The sequence below is a fragment of the Struthio camelus genome, chromosome 1 (genome assembly GCF_040807025.1).
Source record: "Struthio camelus isolate bStrCam1 chromosome 1, bStrCam1.hap1, whole genome shotgun sequence".
Classification (NCBI taxonomy): domain Eukaryota; kingdom Metazoa; phylum Chordata; class Aves; order Struthioniformes; family Struthionidae; genus Struthio; species Struthio camelus.
The window spans coordinates 58,227,616-58,246,237 of record NC_090942.1 but is presented as its reverse complement, the minus strand read 5'-3'; the positions used below and the strand labels follow the sequence as shown (position 1 = coordinate 58,246,237).

Sequence of the window (18,622 nt, the reverse complement as noted above, 5' to 3'; positions counted from 1 at the left end):
GCTAGAAGCTATGTTTGAGTCCTCCAGGATGGTGCTGTTTTATTTAGGTGTCTCAAGAAATGCAAGGTCAGAAGAGTAGGTCTTATTTTCATCATTCTTCCAACCAGAGTCTGCTAGATTACAAGGTCAAGACTCATAACCTAGATGCTGTAGGCAGTGTGACTATCTAGCAGTGTTCACCTGTGAATAAGGTAATGCTTGCCTCTGACAGGGATTAGCTTGAACTTCCTTGGTCAAACTGGCATTAGGCAAGCCTGTTTCCTCATGGTAGGTTGTTAGAAGCCATAGGTCATGCTGGAAGGTAAGGATTTGGTATGAGTAGGGCAGGAGGTTTATCCGTTTAAGAGGTAACAACTCCTTGGATACAGACTCTGCAATAAATTTCAGAAAAGACATTTAAAACTCAAAAACAAGAGCTAGACTCTTGCACCACTACAAGAATAGCTGCATCTGCTGGATGTGCATCATTCTCACCAGCAAATACACCTACAAAACACCTAAAAGGTTCTCAACAGTTTTGATATAATTTATTTGTTAGGTTTTTTTTTTTTTTGCATAGGCATAAATTACAATCTGTTGATTAAAAAATAAAATGAACAAAACAGTGCAGCATTTGCAACAGGCTACAAAATCCAATACAAATTCATCTCCTACCCTGTAACCACCCATTTCAGCAGGGTTAATTCATAATGCTTTTATAGGGCAAACCGAGAATGAGGGAGAGTAAAGGAGGCAAAGGGAGTAAGGGAGGGAAGTCTGGTCTGACAGCTCTTTCACTTCTCCTGTCATGCTGTGTTCACCTTGTGTGTCAGTACTGGGTTTAAATAGCCCCAGATTGGGAGATGCACGAAGCTGAAGTAGCAGTGTTACTTGCCCTCTTCCTGCACTGCCCAGCTGCAAGGGAGAAAAGTGTTACAGAAATGCTGCGAGCTGCTGTTGGAAAGAGACAGCGGGGTGGGCATGCAATGTGGTTGCTTGTGCTGCAGCCCAGATCCAATACAGAGCTTAGGGACTGAAAAAACTACACTTAACCTTTCAGTGCCCAAGCTCAGCCTGCCCACCCAGGTACCCCAACACAGTCAGCAGGGAGAGGGCCCTAAAATCAGCACTAACCCCTAGAGAGAAGCATAAAAGACAGGGTGACCTCTGTCTCCAGGGTGTTTTACCCCCAAACAGCAGAGGCTTTGCACTTTTGCCTGCAGGGACCCACCTTTCTTTTCATCACCGAAGGACATGAGCAAACTCTTTCTGTTAAAGCACATGGCTCCCTGCCCCTTGGCTAGTGGTTAACACAGCCTCAGAAGGAGCAGAGGCCCTGCTCCAACTCCATCCTCTAAGGAAAGAGGTCCCATTTTCCTACCTCTCACCAGAGTGCCTTACTTACAAAAAAAGGTCATTTTTCTTGGGCATGCGCTCTCCACCCTGACTGTCCAAACTGTGCAAGGGAAGAGGCCACAGGCCAGGGAGCCAGAAGGGACATGAGAAAAATGGCTTTCTAGCCTAGTGGTTATAGTATTTGTTCCAAAAGATACAGAAACCCTGGTGAAGAGGAAGAGCTTCATCTCTGTGTGCCAGCACTGTTTCTTATTAGACAAAATACAGAAACAGCTCTGCCAAGCCTAGGACAGGTCTAGGCATTCACAGAAGCATAACTGTGCACACAGGGCACTAACAGGAGACATGACTCCAAGGCAAGCAGGCAGCTGTAGACAACTTTAAAATAACTTTGGCTGTAGCTGCCAAAAAATGAGTCTAAGCTCAGTATAGGATAGAATTTATCTTCTGTGGATCTGGCTGTGCGCCTGCCTTCTCCTGGCAGCAGAGGCTCATAAGTCTCTAGGAGACTCCAAGGGATAGTTTTGGAAGTGGGACCATGCCCCAGGGGCCATGCCCTGCACTTCCACCTGACGTGCATTTTGGTTTGTTTTCTTGGAAGGAGAAGACCCATTCAGAAAAGCAGTGCTGCCACCTCCCTCGGCCTCTTGGGCTAGCATTAAAGGCGTGCAGGGCTCAATACCTCTGGCTGACACAAATCAGGGCACGCTGATGGGAGAAGCCTCCTCAGCCCTTTCTCCTCCACCACGTCCCTTCGCCCCACTGTGTTTCAAGCAGAAAGGCCAGAGCAAGAACCAATTCCTGGTGCTCCCCTCAGTGCTTCCATTGCCTGGGGAAGATGATGCCAGCATCAAACAGGGCTGAAGTGATAAACGAGCCCTTAGCTTTTCTTTCAACTAAAGACAATCATATGGGGATATTATAAACACAGAACATAGAACATATCCAAGAACATAAGCTGAACTAAAGACCACGCATGCTGCATGCGGCCAGATGGCTGTAGCATGCATTAATGCAGGGGAAGGTCCCTGTGGCTGAAGGCGAGACCCCTTCCTCTAGTGTCCTGCCACGTCTCTCCCCAAACTACAGACGGGGCAGGATTTAGGTGCCTGCTTTAGACAAGGCCTCCCTGTTCTGCACCAGCACTGTCCTCCCCGACTGCTGCCCCGCAGGTGGGCAGGCAGGCATGGGGCACACTGCCTCTCCGTGCCCTCCAAGGCCTCACACCAGCTCCTCTACACTGCCTCCTTGCGAGGCAGGAGTCAGCACACCTCAAAACCCTCAGTGCTGCCAGTCAGGTGCTTCCTGTCCCATTCCCCCCCAGGCCACGCGCAGTGATTGCACTCTGCAGACAGGTGCAAACCCAGGCAGTGGTCTTTGCAGGGCTCTGCCCTGTTTCCCAAACATCAGCCTATATCAGTAAGGAGAAAGTCGTACAGAGCATGGGGACAGCAGGTCCCGCTCCCTATGTACAGTTGCCTATATACAGATGCATCTACAGACAAGTGGGCACGGACACAAGCTGCCCGTGCACCTCAGATTACAATCTTGGAGGGCGTCCTCCAAAGTAAGGAAGGCAGGAGTGACCCCAGCACCCCGCCAGCGAGCTCTGCTGGGCGCCTTTTCCTCCAAGGATGCTTGGACAGGTGCTGTGGCTGATGGCACCTCACCCAGCAGCAGTCTGCAATGGACATTGTCTTCCGAGCCCAGCTACCAAGCCACTTAGGCTCAAGGCCCAAGTTTTAAACAGCTCTGCTCATCTTAGTCTAGTTTATCTTACTGTGCACACTATTCTTGTACTAAATAAAGCTCTAGCCCTTGCTGAATCTAAGCCACTTGCCTGCACGGTACCACATAATAGAACATTTTCCATGAAATTTCTACTTAACCAGAGAAAGTTTTCCTTTGTTATTACAAAAAAAAAAAAGCCCCAACACCCAAACCTCAAACCAGCCCTCCCCCTTTAGAAAAAAAAAAAAAACACAGAACAAACCCAAAAGGGAAAGCAGATGACAAGAGTTTTCAATAGCATCATTGCGCTTAACAGCTGGGAGCCAAACAGACCGGAGGGACACATGCCCCCACGCACACCAGCATGTAAGCAATATAGGACTCCTGTCGCTTTTGGCCAACAGCCTCACACGCATCGCAGAGGCCCAACAACGCCCACAAGCAGCATCTCCAAACACACAGCCAGCGGCCTGGGATGGACAGATCACAGTGCTGGGGTTGGCTTCACAACCTATAGATTCTTTATTCTTCCCTCCCCCCTGCTCCCAATCTTTAGTTTTATATTAATACTTCATTAATACTGCCTTATTTCCCCTCTGCCAACCCAGCTTTAAAGGTCTTGGTCTTTAGCGACCCAATACCAAGGCGGAAGAACTGCCCCAAGCAGAAGGGAGGCAACAACGATGCAAGACTCGTTGGTCGTGACACACTCCCCGCCTATTCTGACGGCCCCAAGCCAGGCGCTGAGGTACGCTGTAGCATGCCCAAGCCCTGCACAAAGCAGAATACAAAATTACATACACCTTTCAAAAGCCATGGGAATGTTACACGCACCATCAGAGAGGAGGTGGGGAAAGAGGGGACATGTGGACTGCACAGACCCAATAAAAAACTAGCTTAAAAAGTTAAAGTGTCCAATACGCGCTGAAAATAACCTGGGCCGTGTTAGGACCCACACAGGATGCTCTTGCCTTACCACCCTATCCTCTGAAGACTACAGTCCTCTCCCACTAAGTACCAATTCTTCCTTTCTGCAAGCGGCAGCACAGAAAAGCTGAAGGGAAACAAGTTCTACGGGGCGGCTGCTTGCACCTCCCAGGATTTTTACATGTGAAGCGGCAAAAATAGACAAATTCCCTCTCGCTCTCTTCCCAGGCAGCATCCTCTCTGCGCCATCATCCTGCGTTGCCCGCACGGGATCTGGGGCAGCCAGCTGGGACAGGCGAGCCGGGGCGGGGGGGGGGGGGGGGGGGGGTCAGTGCGCTGGCTCCCCGTGCACGCGGAAGCGGTAGATGCAGGTGTACTCAGGGTGACCCCAATTGCTCAATATCCGGAGCTCTACCAGCTGGAACGTGCCTAAGTCTTCACCCTTAGCAAGAGAAGAGAGAGGAGATGTTTCATGGCAAGAAGGGAAACCTGCTTCTGCTGCAAGCAACCACCTGAGCCCAGGATGTGCATCCCTCAAACTGGGGATGCAAACCAGGGGTGCAGCGGTCACTGCTGGGATTGCAAGCTAGCCAGAAACCCACGTGCAGGAAGAAAGCTTGCCACATCCCCTCCCAGAACAATGGGAGCCTGAACAGCAGTTCTCCCTGAGGGAATCTTCCAAGAACCAATCAACCATCTTTAGGATGACTTTGTGCCCTTCAAATCTTCTGCCCTGGCATCCCCCATCATTGTCTGATTTTCTACTCTGGGGGCTCAGCCTGGCCAGAGAGCTCCTGCACCACCTCCATGCCTTACCTCGAAGTAAAACGTCTGGATGGGATCTCCATCGTGGCTATACATGAACTGCCCAAGGAGAGCACCCTCCTCTTCTCCTTCCTCTTTCAAACCCTAAGGGGAGTAAGCAAAAAGGGGAAGGGAGGCAGAAAGGGAGAACGTGAGGTGATCAGAGTCCAGGGCAGAAGTGGGAGATGGAGACACAAGTGTGCTTAGACACCACGCCTGCTTTCCCAGGCCAAAACACACAAATGGGAACAGGGACCAGCAGGGAGGGGTGGGGGGGAAAGACCAAGAGTTACACCTAATCACTCCCCTTTCTCCCACCAAGTACCTCTCAGAGCCTTTCACCTCCCAAAACCCTTCCCTGACCCTTGTGCTTCCCCCTCTCCTCCCTCCCCAAGGGTTGCTTACCTATCCTTGCCAGAAGGAAATCCACCCCCTCCTAGACCACCCCACAACCAAGTGGCTGACAGAGCTCACTTCTTGCCCGATTTCTGTGGGATCATCCCCTCCCCTCGTCTCCCGCCCTCAAACATATCATCCTCTTGCAATCCCCTGCAGAGTCCTCCAGTTTCTGTGTTCTTGGGTCCAAGCGAGGACACTCACGTAGACAGTGAAGTCCTTGGGAGCACTGGGGATGGTCCCCTGGGGCGAGAGGGCTTTCGGGATGTGCTCCAGCGTCACAGCTGTGGGACGGATGGGGCTGGACAGGCGGATGACAGCAAACCCCTGGGATCCACGAAACGCCCAGCAGTTGCCAGGGTTGACGTCTGGCTACACACATGGGAACAAGACACCAGCTCTTAGGCATCAGCAGGAACGTTACTACCATTAACACTCTTCCTCCCACTGTTATCTAGGCTGTCTCGCCCTGGAGCATTTTACAGGCTCCATATAGGTGTATTTATACCTTACAAGATGCAGACACCTCTGGAAAGAAGCACTGCAGCTATTAACTGCATGGTAGAGCATGGGCGGGGGGGGTGTCATGCTGCTCCAAAGTGACTTTCTAAGCTGCTGTAAAGGGACTCCCCCTTTATTCACAGCATGCAGGGAAGGACGAGGGCCAAGCCAGCCCTTGGCTAGCTGAACGCCCTCCGCACCCAGCTCAAAGTGAGACAGTGCCAGGAGGGAACCTGGCAGCCGCAGAGAAGGGCGACTCAAAGCCTGCCGCGTGCTCAGTACCTGCTGCTTGGGAAACAGCCCTACCTCCCAGCTGAAGCATTGCTCCAGCCCCACACAGCAGACGTCGCTGCTGGGAGGCTGCAGCATTGCACACTGCCGCCCCAGGCAGGCTTGAGCAAACACCGGGATGCTGGCAGCCTGATTGCAAACTGTCCCACGCGCAAGATCAGCGCATGTAACAACTGCGGTAAAACCCTATAAAAACTGCACAAGAACCTGCACACCTGGTTCCCTCTCTCCAGTCCCCCCCCTCTGCCCTCCCAGGGACAGCAGGGATTATTGTCCTCCGCGTGGTGTGTGGAAAACGGGCACCTCCCACAATGCCAGGACAGTGAAAGATGAGGAAGAGAAGGGTACGAGTGGCCCTGGGGAGGGGAGACGAGCTGGGACAGAGAGTGCAGGTGACTCAGGAAGGAAAGGAGGAGAAGGCCCTCTCTAAGCTCACTCAAGCAACAGGACAGCCCAAATCTCATAGGGGCAGTAGAGGCCCTCGGCCCTGCTCCCCGAGGTGCTCACCTGCAGGATGACCCGCGGGGACTGCGAATGGTACCACAGAGGGATGCCAAACAAGCTCAGCAGCGCTGTCTTGGTCTCATAGGTTTCCGAGCAGCGGGTGTTAATGACGCTGGCCCCTGGCACAGGAAGCGAGGGACGGGAGGTGAGGCTGCAGTCGCTGGCCACACAACACCGGGCTCATTGTGTGTGCCAGCACTGAAGGAGGGAAGCTGGGACAGCGTTTCCCAGGTAGGACTCGTAATATAAGAAACAAAGCTTCCTGCGGCCCAGCCAAGCTCATGCCCATCACGCTGCACTAGGTACACCAGCTCCGTGGTGGGCTTCAGATCAGCGCTCTCCTCCCCACAGGTCTTGGTACTTCCATGCTGTGGGTTACAGAGACACCCCCACAGAAAACCCCTGTGGCCCCATCCCAGGGAGGAGAGAGCATCCCTGCCTACCCGCCGACTCCAGCGCGTAATCCACCATCCCCACGCGATCCTCGCTGTAGCGCTTCAGGGCCTGGTTCACAATGAGATGCACTTGCTGCAAGAAGAGCAGAGGACATGAGCAGGCTGAAGAGATGGCAAGGGCATCCTGTCCCCTGCGCACCCCCAACCTGATGCATCCAGGCCTGGGCTTTTGCCTCCTCCCCCCCGGGGCAAAGACCTTTTCACAAAGTGGCCTGGGGGTGAATCCCCACAGCAAAAACAAGAGAGGTTGTGCATTTGGCTACAGAGCTTCACTAGGTGTTTCTGAAAATACCCCAGGCTACAGCTGCCATGCAATAAAGGGGCAGCATCCAGACATATTGGATTCCCCCTTTCCCATCCCAACGGATGCTCTGGCCACAGCAGAGGAGGAAGATGCAGGCTGGATCCCGAGCTGGGTACTGGACACAGCCCTGCAGCTCACGTGGCTCTCCCAGCCTTGTCTGCTGTCTCCTCCACCCCACTGCTTCCCCCTTCCCGCAGGGATCAACGCCAGCTTGCTCTGCGTGGCAAATCTGACGTTGCAACACCAGGACTGCCTGAGGTCAAACAGGCCACTGCATCCCAGGACAGAGCTGCCACTTCTCCCAGATACACAAGCAAGAAATAGATATATCCGTCAGGAACTGAATCCAGGAGACAGGATCCAGCATCAGTTTGAGGTCTAAACTTTCTAGCATGCACGAGGCCTGCACAGACTGTGGGAAAGCATCTGCTATTAATCCCCCTTTATGCCTCTCTGTTGCCCTCCACAGAGAATTGCCAACAAATCTTTTCAAAAGGAAACAAATGCATTTTTTTTTCCTGTGGCATCATTCAATTAAAATGCTTTGCCCAAAATCACTCTGCATCACTGCAAAGAACGGCAATAAGTGAGGCACCACAGGGCTGTTTGCAAGCATCGCACCCTGTCCAGGTGAATGACACACGAGCAGGAACGCCCCAGGACTGGCACCCTCTCTGCTCTTTCTCACTACACATCTCCCTGAGCACCAGACGCAGGTTTTAAGACAGCTAAAGACTTGCACGCGCGCAGATACTGCCACCCCCAACTCTTCTCAGGGTAGGGGAGCAGGCTGGGCAGATGCAGCCAAGAGCAAGCTGGTGGCAGAGCAGAGAAGGGAGGAATTTCACAGCCCATGGGAGCGCTCTTTCCTCGTGGGACCTGCCGACACAAGCAGGGGCAGAGGCAGACCCTGGCTGCCTCCTCTTCCTCTCCCCTCCTCGCCCTTGTTACCTTCGAGGGCGCAGGCTCAAACTCGCAGAACAACCTGCGGCCACCACTTCAGAGCTGCCCTCTCTTTAGGGGAAGACGCACAATCTTATCCAGAGGGCTTCCCAGACCAGCCTTCTCCATTATAAAGTTACATCTTGAGGGAGGATGGTGTTTGGGCATTATTAAGAAAGCACTTTTACTAAACCCTAGAGGATGTCCTGCCAGGCCCCGTCAGACACGGGCAGAGACAAGCTCCCTGCCACAAGAAATCAGTCTAAAGAGGCAAGAAAAGAGGTGTTCATAGGGGTCAGGGGAGGGAATATCATGGCCACTGAGTAGTGGAGGGACAGAGCAGGGGCACAAACTCTTCCTGCGAGGCCGTGTTTTTGGCAGAGCTGGGAGGCTGCCTCCACCCCAGCAATGTCTTAATCCCAGACCCCCATTCCAGTGGGGATACAGGAGAACTTGCTCGCGCTAAGACACAAAAGCGAACACACATCATCGGCAACTGGACACCAAGCTCCAGCCAAGGTTTTGACAGCAAGGAAAACAGCAAAGGGGCAAGAGGAAAACACACTGAATTTGCCAGCCTCAATCCCACCTTCACCATAGTACATCCCAGCCTGCTCCAACATCCATCTGCACACAGAGGAGCAGCACCCCAGCTCTAAGGGCTGTCCCCACGGCTCCACCATCTGCTCAGGCATGTACACCAGGCCTTCTCATGCACGCGCAAGGGGGCATGCCCCCCCAGCGCCTGCGGGTGCTGCCGCGTCCCTGAGGCCCAGGTAAGTACTCACCTCTTCCGTCACCCCTGCCATTCCCCCTTGCTGCAGGGCCACTCCAATGCCAGCCTGGGCATCCCGTGCCGACAGCCTCCGGTCCTCCAAGACCTTGGCGAGGATCTTGCGCTCCAGCGCCTGGAGCTCAGCTTGCAGATCTTCCCGCTGGAGGAAGAGGCCAGCCGCCCCGTCCCGCTGGGGCTGCGACAGGAACTGGCTGACCCAGGCAGGGAACTGTGCTTCCACCTGAAACCAGCAAGGCGAGAGCTCAGCCCCTGGGCAGAGACACCTCACTTCGCAGCATGGGCTTTGCGGGGCCCTGGGAATCAATCTGTGAGGGGGCCAATTCCCCAGGGGACAGTGGCCCTAAAAACCCAGGCACCCACAAGAGGAGACAGATCAGATCCACTGTGAAGGATCAGGGACTCACGTCAGTCCGCACTCCCTTGATCTGCTCCAGCATCACCTCCATGTGCTTCCCCACCACCTCCTGGTCCGACTTCAGGAGTGCCAGTTCCCTCTTCAGGCCTGCCAGCTCCCGCTCCAGTTTGTCCATCTCCTGCTGGAAGCTCCCCCTCAGGCCCTCCTGCGCAGAGCTGCACCACCGCCAAAAAAAAAAGAGAGGAAACACCAAAGCGTTAGGGCCAGCTGGTCAGCGCAGCAGGCAAAAACCTGGCATAGCCCCTCTGGAGAGGGGCTCCTGGTGGGATCATCCATCACTAGCAGCCAGGCTGCAAATCCCCAGCTCCCCTCTGCTAACCAGAAGGGGCCTCTTCCCCCATCAGCTACAGCTCCCAGCCCCATGCCTGCCCCTACCTGCTCCCCTGCACCCCGGCCTCTGCACCTTGATTCCAGGTGACACAAGCCTTTGCCATCATCACTCGCCGTGATCTCCCTTGTGGCAGCGCTGCTACCCAGGGCGTTTTCTCTTGCCGACTTAATCATGTGTTCATTCCTCCTTTTCCCTTAACACTGCACCTTTCAACCTCTCTCACCTCCCTCACCAAGCCAGAGTTGGAAACCCTTCCCAAGCTTTGCAACAGAAATTTCACCCCACTATCTGTTAGCCCCTAACACAAGATGCAAATCTATATAGGACAGGTCAAGTCGTGATGAGAAGCAGCTCTCCTCAGACGGCCAACGGTACCTCTGCCACTCTGAATTCAGCTTGAGCAGGCGGGCCTCCATCTCCTGCCAAAACAGTCACAAGGGAAACAAAAACGCAAGGCTGAGATCTGCAATGAGCAAGTGAAGTTCAGCAAAATCATGTCAGGACACAGGAATTACGATGCTACACCAAAAACAGCCCATTCTTTGTCCTCCACAGCGGCCAGGGCTGCTCCCTGCAGACACGCAGGCCTGCTCTGCCAGGAGACCCAACAGGACAGGGGAACTGAACTGGCCCCAATGCTGCGGGGATATCCCAACAACCCTCCTCCCCCTGGTGTCTCAGCACCCCTCTTTCCTTCCCAGGTGCAGACGCAGCATGCACTGCCATGTTTCCCAGCAGCTGCGCCACAGGGGACGCTGCTCGGCTCCCTTGGACGCTTGACATTAAAAGCCTGGTTTGGACCTGCCTCAGCTAGGGTACGAGCGCAGCTCCCCACGGCGTTTCCCGTTCCCACCACCCCACTCCTGGGTGGAGACAACCCCAGCAGCAGAGTCCTGCTGACACCGTGCATCTGGCTGTTAGCACCCAGCACGGATGCATCCCACTTCGGAGATACGGCTGGTGTCCCTGGCCCTCCCCAGGCTTTTGGGAGGAGCGAGGTTTGAAGTCGTTTACCTGCGAGGCTTGAGTGATCTTCCCTAGGCGCCCACTTAAATCCATCTGCACCTGGGCTCGGAGGGCATCCAGCTCGCTCTGAGGGATGCGGAGGAGACATGAGAGCCCGGCCACATGCAACCCCCTCGCCTGGACCCTGTGGTCGCCTGCCAGGATGGGGCAGGCAGGGGGTGCAGCCAGCCGGGGCAGCCCCCAGACCCCTCACCTGGACATGCGTGGCCATGTCATTGCGGACGTGCTCCTTGAGCTCCTCTTCCCGGCGGCTCACCAGCCCCTCCAGCAGCGTGAGGACGTCCCCATGCTTCAGCTCACCCCCCGCCGCCACAGCCCCCCTCTGCAGCTCCCATCGCGACGCCTCGGCCTCCAGCGCCTTGAAGCGTTTCTCCAGGGCTTGAAACCGCGCCAGGAGCTGGTGCTCCCCGCTTAGCCCCTGCAACGGCAAAGGGAGGCATGGTCTGACAAAACCCCACATGCAGCACTGACCCTTGGGATCCTGCCTGCTCCAGAGGGACCAGCAAGAAATTCCCTGGGAAATGGGCATGAGATCTGCCAGTCCCAAAGGATGGATTTCATTCTTCTGCTGTTTCCCAGGGGAGGGCAGATGCTTTCCCCCACCCCGTCCAGGGATGCCCCGAGAGCCAAGGGGGCCCGACACGGCCATGGCAGGGGCTGGACTGTGTGGCCCCAGGTGTCCCCACACAGCATCCACCCCAGGGCTCATGGACATCAGTGGAGAGCATGCTGGGGCCGCCCCAGCAGCTGCTCCCCAGCCCTTACTTGATCAAAGGTGGTCAGGTCCCGAGCTCCAGGCACATCAGCTCCCCCAGCAGCAGAGGATGAAACCTTTGCAGATCTCCACGAAAACACAGGAAAGCTGAGTGTTGACAGGCCATATGGGTAGAAATACCAAGCCCCTAGCAACACAGAGAGATGAGCTGGTTAAAGTGGTGGGCCAGTAACAGGCCATAGCAGAGTTCAAACTAGCAGTCCACCACCACTGAGGGTCATCAGGTGGCCCCCGAGGCAGGGGTGACAAAGTGCTAGGGCATGGGGTGCCAGCAGCACCAAGCTCACGGCCCTTTGGCCCCACGCACCATCCCTCTCCCACCCTCTCCACGCACAGAAGTTTGGGCTCTGCCATTCACACAGCAGCAGGACGACAGCTTTCCTGAGCCCCCCAGCACCACCGTGCTGTCTTGGCACTCTTGGCAGGACAGCAAGGCTTTTGCAGGGCAGAGAAAACAGACAGCTTCCAACCCCGGCTGACTTACCATAGGCGATCGCAGCGAGGAGGAGGAGGAGCAGAAGCAGCAGCAAGGACTTCTTCAGACCCGAAGAGCGCCTGGAGAGCCGAGAAGAAAGAGGAGCCTGTATTATTGCAGCTGCCTTCTCCCATCTGCAGCCTTCCTTTGGACTGGAGCCAGAAACGGAGGTTTGGTAGGGAGAGCTCCACAAAGAATAGCCCAGCCTGGTGTTGGTGGCAAATGCCGACCCCAGCCCTGAGAGCATGCTGGGGGTCTGTGGGCCCCCCCAGGCCTCACCCACCCCTGCCTCCCCAGGGTCCCAGCACCTGCTAACCCGCACCCCTTGGGCTGGTGTCACCACCATGCTCACCTCCTCGAGGTGACCCCGTCCAGCAGCGGAGCCATGCCGGTGAGGCGGTGCCACGCAGCTCCGACCCACGAGAACAACCACCCCAGGAACCGGACTGCAAAGAGAGAGAGATCAGCCCTCATATGGGATCCCAGCAGGGACGTCCCCTCTGTCCCCCAGGCTGCTCCTGCTCTCCCAAGGGGAGGAGAGGGCAGGACAACCTGCTTTGGCAGCGCCAACTACAGGCTCACTCCTGCTCTGGCAGCAGGGCAATCCCTCTTGCTCTGTCTCAGTCTTGCAAAGAGCAGAAGACAAATGCTCTAAGGACGTACGGTCAGCTCAAATACTCACAAGCATGCACAGTGACCGTATGGCACTCTGCCCTCTTCCTCCAGTAACTCACGTTGAGGGGACAACATGGTTCAGTCCCCTCCATCCGCACCCCACCATTGGGTGCTACTAACAACCCTTATACCTGCCCAGCAGCTGCACTTGTGCTTTTACCACTCCATCCCTTGCACAGGCACAGATCCCTTCAACAGCTTTCAAAACCCTTCCGTTGATGCATGTACCTTTTTTTAAACTTCTGTTTCTTTTGCTAGGGACATTTAAGGGAGGAGAAAAACCTGTCACCTGAGCAGAGAAGACTGCATGTGGTCATGTCAGGAGGGAAGATGCCTGCAATGAAGCAAACTGCCAAGAGAAACCACCCCCCAGCCACCGCACTCACCCGGCGAGGTGACCACGTGCCAGAGGAAGGAGCCGACCCTGGAGGCTGCGCTCCTGAGCCCCGACCCAGAGCTGCTCTGGCCTGAGCAAAAGTGACCTGCAGGGAGAGGGAAAGGAGGACGAGAGGGAGTAAATCACCAAGTGGAGTCCACATCCTTGGGTGTCACCAAGGGACTCTGGCAAAAGCTGGTCTCATCTGGAAGAGCTCTCCCCCCAGCTTTCTCCCTGTCGCCACAGAGGAGCTGGCGTGTCCCTACCGGCGTAGTCATCTTCCGAGGAGTAGCCAGATGAAGAGGCATAGGTGTCGTACGTCTTGCTTTCCACCAGCCCGTTGATTTTACTGGACTCTGTATCCCCTGTGCCTCTTCTTCTCCTCATCGAGAGCTCCCCACCTGCCCCAAAAACACAGAGCCCCTCTAAGAAGCCAGCACTGCTGAGCATCCTCCAGAGGCAACGGCTGCCCCGAGCCGGCCGGCACCGCGCCCGCCGGCCGAGGGGCTGCCCAGTCTGGCCGCCGCGGGACGAAGCCGCTCACCCCAGTAACTGCTGCTGTCCAGGCCGTCGTCGAACCCCGAGCTGCCCAGGGCGGAGAGACCCCGGTTGCCCCCCAGGTAGGACTCGCTCATCATGGACTCGCTGTAGTAGGTGGTCTGGGTGCTGGGGCCGGGAGAGAGGCGCTTCATGCCACTCGATTTCCTCCTGACTGTCCTGCCAGGGGCGAGGAGGCAAGACAGACTTGGAGGCCTCGCGCAGCGCAGCCGCGAACGCCCACGCCGGGGCACGTTGCCACCAACCGTTCCCCCGCCTCCACCTCCACCCCAACTGCTCGGCAGGTGCTGTTTTGCCCCGAGCCCTGCCCCTCTCACCCCGCACGGCCGGGGAGCGAGCTCCGCTTTGCGAACCGCGCTCCTCCCCGCGCCCGCTGCGCCCAATCCCCGGGGCTGGCCTGCCCGCCACGCTCCTCTCCGCTTCCTCTGCCGCGGCTGCGGTTTTCCTGAGAGGTGCCGGCTCTTTCGCAGCAGCCGGGCAAACGAGGCGCAACGCTGCTCGCCGAGCCCGCGGCACCTTCCTGCAGCGGCGCAGGAAGGAAACGCCGGAGGACACGCGAGAGGGAGAGAGAGCCGGGGTGGAAGCCGGCGTGCAAAGGACCCGGGATCACGGAGCGCCGCCGGGCGAGCGGGCAGCAAGGACCCGCGGCGAGCTGCGCGTGGCCGCGGCGCTCTGAGCCCACCCAGCGGGGAGCCCCACGCGGGCGGCCCGTCCTCTCCGGCCTCCAGCCCGGGAGGGGGGCATTCCCCCCACGGCAAATGCGTCCCAATCCCCCACCCCTCAACTTTTGCCACCCCATCCGTGTGTTTCCCCCCCCCCCCCCCCGACCTGCCGGTGCTCTCCTTGAAGGGGACCGGCTGGCCCCCCAGCAGGGAGCCGCCGCTCGCCGCAGCATCGTTGTCGTCGTCGCCCTGGTAGTAGCGGGTGGTGACGAGGCGCTGGCTGCGGCGGGACATGGTGGCCCTGGGGAAGGGGGGGTGTCACCGTCTCACCACCGTGTCTGCGAGGGCTGGAGAAAGAGCAAAGAGCGTCAGCAGTTTGGGGACACACACACACACCCCCCCCCACACACACCGAAGCAGGGGGCCTGGATAAAACACCCAGCACCTGCCCCGGCCCGGCCGCCCCGTAGAGGGTTAAGTCCCGCCATGGCCCAGCTGCGCCGCCCCAGCGCATGTCTTCACCGCTGCCGTGCGGGTTGGGCGCCCGGCGAGGGGCAAACGCCCCTGCGACCCATTGCGTGGGGCACCCCCTCCCCCCCCCCCCAGACCTTCAGCCATGGGGCTGCAGCCGCTGCAGGGGCTTCCCCGGATGCGAGCAGGGCCCCTCGCGCCGGCAAGGCACGGACCACCCCCCCCGCCCCAGCGCCTCCCGGCATGGCACAGCTCAGCCAGACCCCCATGCCCACCCCACACCCAGCCTGCCCCTCGTGCCCACCCCAACCGCAGCCCCACCAGCCCCCTGGGCCTGCCCCACATGTTCCCCACCACCACATGGCTGCCTCTGTGCACACCCCCCATGCCCACCCCACACCACACCCAGCCTGCCCCCCATGCACACCCCCACTCCCACACCCAGCAGCCCCCCCACGCCCACCCCAGACCCCTGGGCCTACCCCATCTGCCCCCCCCATCATGACATGGCTGCCTCTATGCACACCCCCATGCCCACCCCAGCCTGCCCCCCATGCACACCCCCATGCCCCCCATGCACACCCCCATGCCCACCCCAGCCTGCCCCCCATACACACCCCCATACCCTCCATGGGCACCCCCATGCCCACCCCAGCCTGCCCCCCATGTGCAACCCCATGGCCCCCATGCACACCCCCATGCCCACCCCAGCCTGCCCCCCATGTGCAACCCCATGGCCCCTATGCACACCCCCATGCTAACCCCATGGCCCCTATGCACACCCCCATGCTAACCCCATGGCCCCCATGTACAACCCCATGGCCCCACAGCCTGCCTCCCATGCACAACCCCATGGCCCCCATATACAACCCCATGCCCCCACAGCCTACCCCCCATGCACAACCCCATGGCCCCCATGTACAACCCCACAGCCTGCCCCACATGCACAACCCCATGGCCCCCATGCACACCCTAGCCTGCCCCCCATGTGCAACCCCATGCCCACCCCAGCCTGCCCCCCATGTGCAACCCCATGGCCCCCATGCACACCCCCATGGCCACCCCAACCTGCCCCCCAGCCTACCCCCATGCCCACCGCAGCCTGCCCCCCATGCACACCCTCATGGCCCCCATGCACACCCTCACGCACAACCCCATGGCCCCTCCCATGCACACCCCCATGTCTCCCACTCCCACCAGCCACCCCATGCACACCCCCATACCCCCCAACCTGCCTCCCATGCACAACCTCATGGCCCCCATGCACACCCCCATGCCACCCAGCCTGCCCCCCATGCACACCCCTATGCCTCCCACTCCCACGCCCAGCAGCCACCCCGTGCCCCCCCTGCCTGCCCCCCACGCCCACCCCCCCGAGGCCTCCAAACAGGTCCCCCCCCGCCCGCAACTTTCCCCATCCGCAGGCAGGTGGACAGCCCCGGCTGGCACCGGGGGCCGCTGAGCCGCCTCCCCCGCAAACCTACCGGCGGGGCGGGCGAGCAGGACGGGGCAGAGCAAGAGCAAAGTGCCCCCCCCACCGCCACCTCCCCTCTCCCAGCTGCGAGCGCCGCTCCGGCTCCCTTTTGTTTTGCCAGGCAGAGCTGCACCCCCTCCTCCCCGCTGCTGCTCCTGCTCCTGCTCCTCCCCCGCCGCCGCCGCCGCCGCCGCCGCCCCTCCCCGCCGCACCGCGCGCGCGCGGCCACCGGGGCCCCACGGGGGGGGGGGGCGCCCGGCCCCTCCCGGGATTGCGCGAAACCTGCGGCTTCCGTGTTTTGTTTGTGTTTGTTTTTTTCTTTCCTTCCCTTTTTGCTAATGCCGGGGGTGGCGGCCGGGTGACCCACGGCGGCACTTTGCCCCAAAACCTTGCACAAACCTCCAAGCTGGGGCTCTCGGCCTTAAGCGAGCAGCGTCCCTCCCACTCGTGGGCGGCCGGAATAACCACAGCGGCAGAAACGGGCCGGGCCGGGAGGGCGCCTGCTGCCCGCCGGGCGCCCCGCGCCCTTAGGTGGAAAAATCAGCGTTTCAAGAAAGGGGTTTTTAAAAAAAGAAAAAAAAAAAAAAAGCAGCCGGCAAAAGGGTTTTTTTTTTGGGGGGGGGGGGGCGGAACCTGTTGCGAAAATAGAGCCTAAACCTTTTTCCTGTCCTTCGCGCGCCGTTGGTCGGGGGTTTTGGCTGCAAAAGAGGCCTCGCTCGGGCGCAGCAGCCGGTCTCCTTTGTCTGTCTCGCGCTAGCCCCGTTTCGCCTTCGGCCCCGCGCACTTTTTCTGCCGCTCTGCGGCTTCGCCTGCCGGCGTTTTATCTGCAGGGCTTTTTGTTTTGGTTTGTTTCCCCCCCCCCCCCCTTCACCCTTTTCTAAAGCTTCCCCCTTGGATTTAGTTTTGCTTGGAAAGCCTCCCTCGTTCCCGACGGCGCTGTGGGTCGCCTCCTTCGCTCTTTTCTCTGGCGATGCCGACACCGATCCCGCCAAGCGTTTTAATTCCCCGGACTGGAGGGTGACTCCTGGCGTCTCCGCCAGGCTCTGCCGGCTCAGGGCCCGCTCCCGGGATCGCAAGGGCTGAGTCATGGGGGCTGGCGGCCATCCACCGCGCTGCCTGCCGACGCTCCCCGGGACGTTCGCGGTAAAGCCCCTGTTGCACGACACGGAGACTTAGGCAGCGTTATCTGCTTACGGCCCTGCCACCCCGGGGGCGGATGGGTGAGGAAGCCCCGGCTGATCTCTGACCCGTCTCCTTCCTCTGACCCCCGACGTGTCCTCGGGGGTACCAGTGGCTCGACAACGGTGATGGGAAACGTTACAAAATGAAGCGTTGCAAGCCTTACGAAACGCTGCGTGCAGTCCAGCCGCTTGGGCACCTTTCCCCACCTGTGCTTCCTCTCCCTCGGTGCCGCCTGCCGGCGCCAGGAGATTGGTTCCTCGGGTTTCTTACGGAGAGCAGACGCCGTCCCAGCCCCTCCGCCTGGCCTGTACGCCCTACCAAAACCCCATGGCAGTGAACCGAAGCCCAGCCCTCACCCTCGGCGGCTGTTAAGAGTAGCATAGGCAGGAAACGCAAACTGCCCGTCTCCTGGGGGTTGTCTCTGCCATAAAGAGCTGGGCAAACAAGCCGCTTGCTTGCAGCCCGGCTTTCCAGCCCTAGAGGTGCGGCTCCTGCTCGGGAGCTGCCGCGCATGCAAGAGGCGCTGTTGTAGCTCCAGCCAACGTTTCCTCCTCCTCCTCCTCCTCCTCCGGCCGGCCGGTGTGCGTACGGAGCCGGTGGCATCTGCAAGGGCAAAGGCCACGAAGGGTCTCCCTTTCCCCAGGGTCACGGACTGACGGGCCCCTTCCCCATACGGGTTGACCAAACCACAAGGATTTAAATTCCCGTAATCTCAGGGCGGGTAACGGTCTCCAGCGCTTGCTGGGCGCTACCGCCGTCTAATCATAGCAATGGCCGGGCTGAGGGCACCTGCCCCTGCTGACGTAAACCTGCCGCGGATTAACTCCCCCTGGAAGGATTACGGGATAATCTAGGTGCTGAGCCACCGGGCACTAAATATGGTGCGAGGCCCCAAGTAAATCTGCCCCCCTGCGAGAGCCACTTTGGTGGCTGGCGGGGGGGTGGACAGGGTGACATTTCCGGGAGCGGAGGGGGAAGGCGGGCGCCGGAGGGGAGCAGGGCCCGTTTCTCTTGGCTGCGTGGTTGGGAGCGCTGGGTGCAAAGCCAACGTGGCCGGTCCCTCGCCTCAAGCGCATCACGGCAGCCTGCCAACCTCGGGCCCTGCGTTTTCCCAGGTGGGGTTAAGTGACCGCGGCCAAGGGGGAGGCGGCAGAGAGGTGAGCCCCTGTTGTACCCAACACCCTGCGGCCAACCCCTCCTTCCCCACACGCGCCCT

At 58.7% G+C, this 18,622-nt stretch overlaps 1 protein-coding gene across 5 annotated transcripts; it reads right to left on the bottom strand.

The window, feature by feature from the left end:
* Positions 1-505: 505 nt before the first annotated feature.
* Positions 506-17,756, bottom strand: SUN2 (Sad1 and UNC84 domain containing 2). 5 transcript variants are annotated; one of them, XM_068941901.1, is made up of 19 exons: positions 17,613-17,753; positions 16,624-16,750; positions 14,446-14,626; positions 13,604-13,776; positions 13,326-13,460; positions 13,070-13,165; positions 12,361-12,454; positions 12,018-12,160; positions 11,524-11,660; positions 10,952-11,176; positions 10,747-10,824; positions 10,108-10,151; positions 9,391-9,556; positions 8,979-9,206; positions 6,933-7,017; positions 6,493-6,608; positions 5,398-5,565; positions 4,810-4,902; positions 506-4,435 (listed from the first exon to the last, which is right to left on the bottom strand). In XM_068941901.1, the coding sequence occupies exons 3-19, from the start codon at positions 14,571-14,573 to the stop codon at positions 4,322-4,324; spliced, it is 2,223 nt and encodes a 740-aa protein (XP_068798002.1). In that variant the 5' UTR covers positions 14,574-14,626; positions 16,624-16,750; positions 17,613-17,753; the 3' UTR covers positions 506-4,321. The 5 variants fall into 5 exon arrangements, with proteins under 5 accessions (XP_068798002.1, XP_068798037.1, XP_068798012.1 ...); XM_068941936.1 differs by having other exon boundaries at positions 12,018-12,088; positions 17,570-17,747; XM_068941911.1 differs by lacking the exon at positions 16,624-16,750 and having other exon boundaries at positions 17,613-17,756.
* Positions 17,757-18,622: the final 866 nt, after the last annotated feature.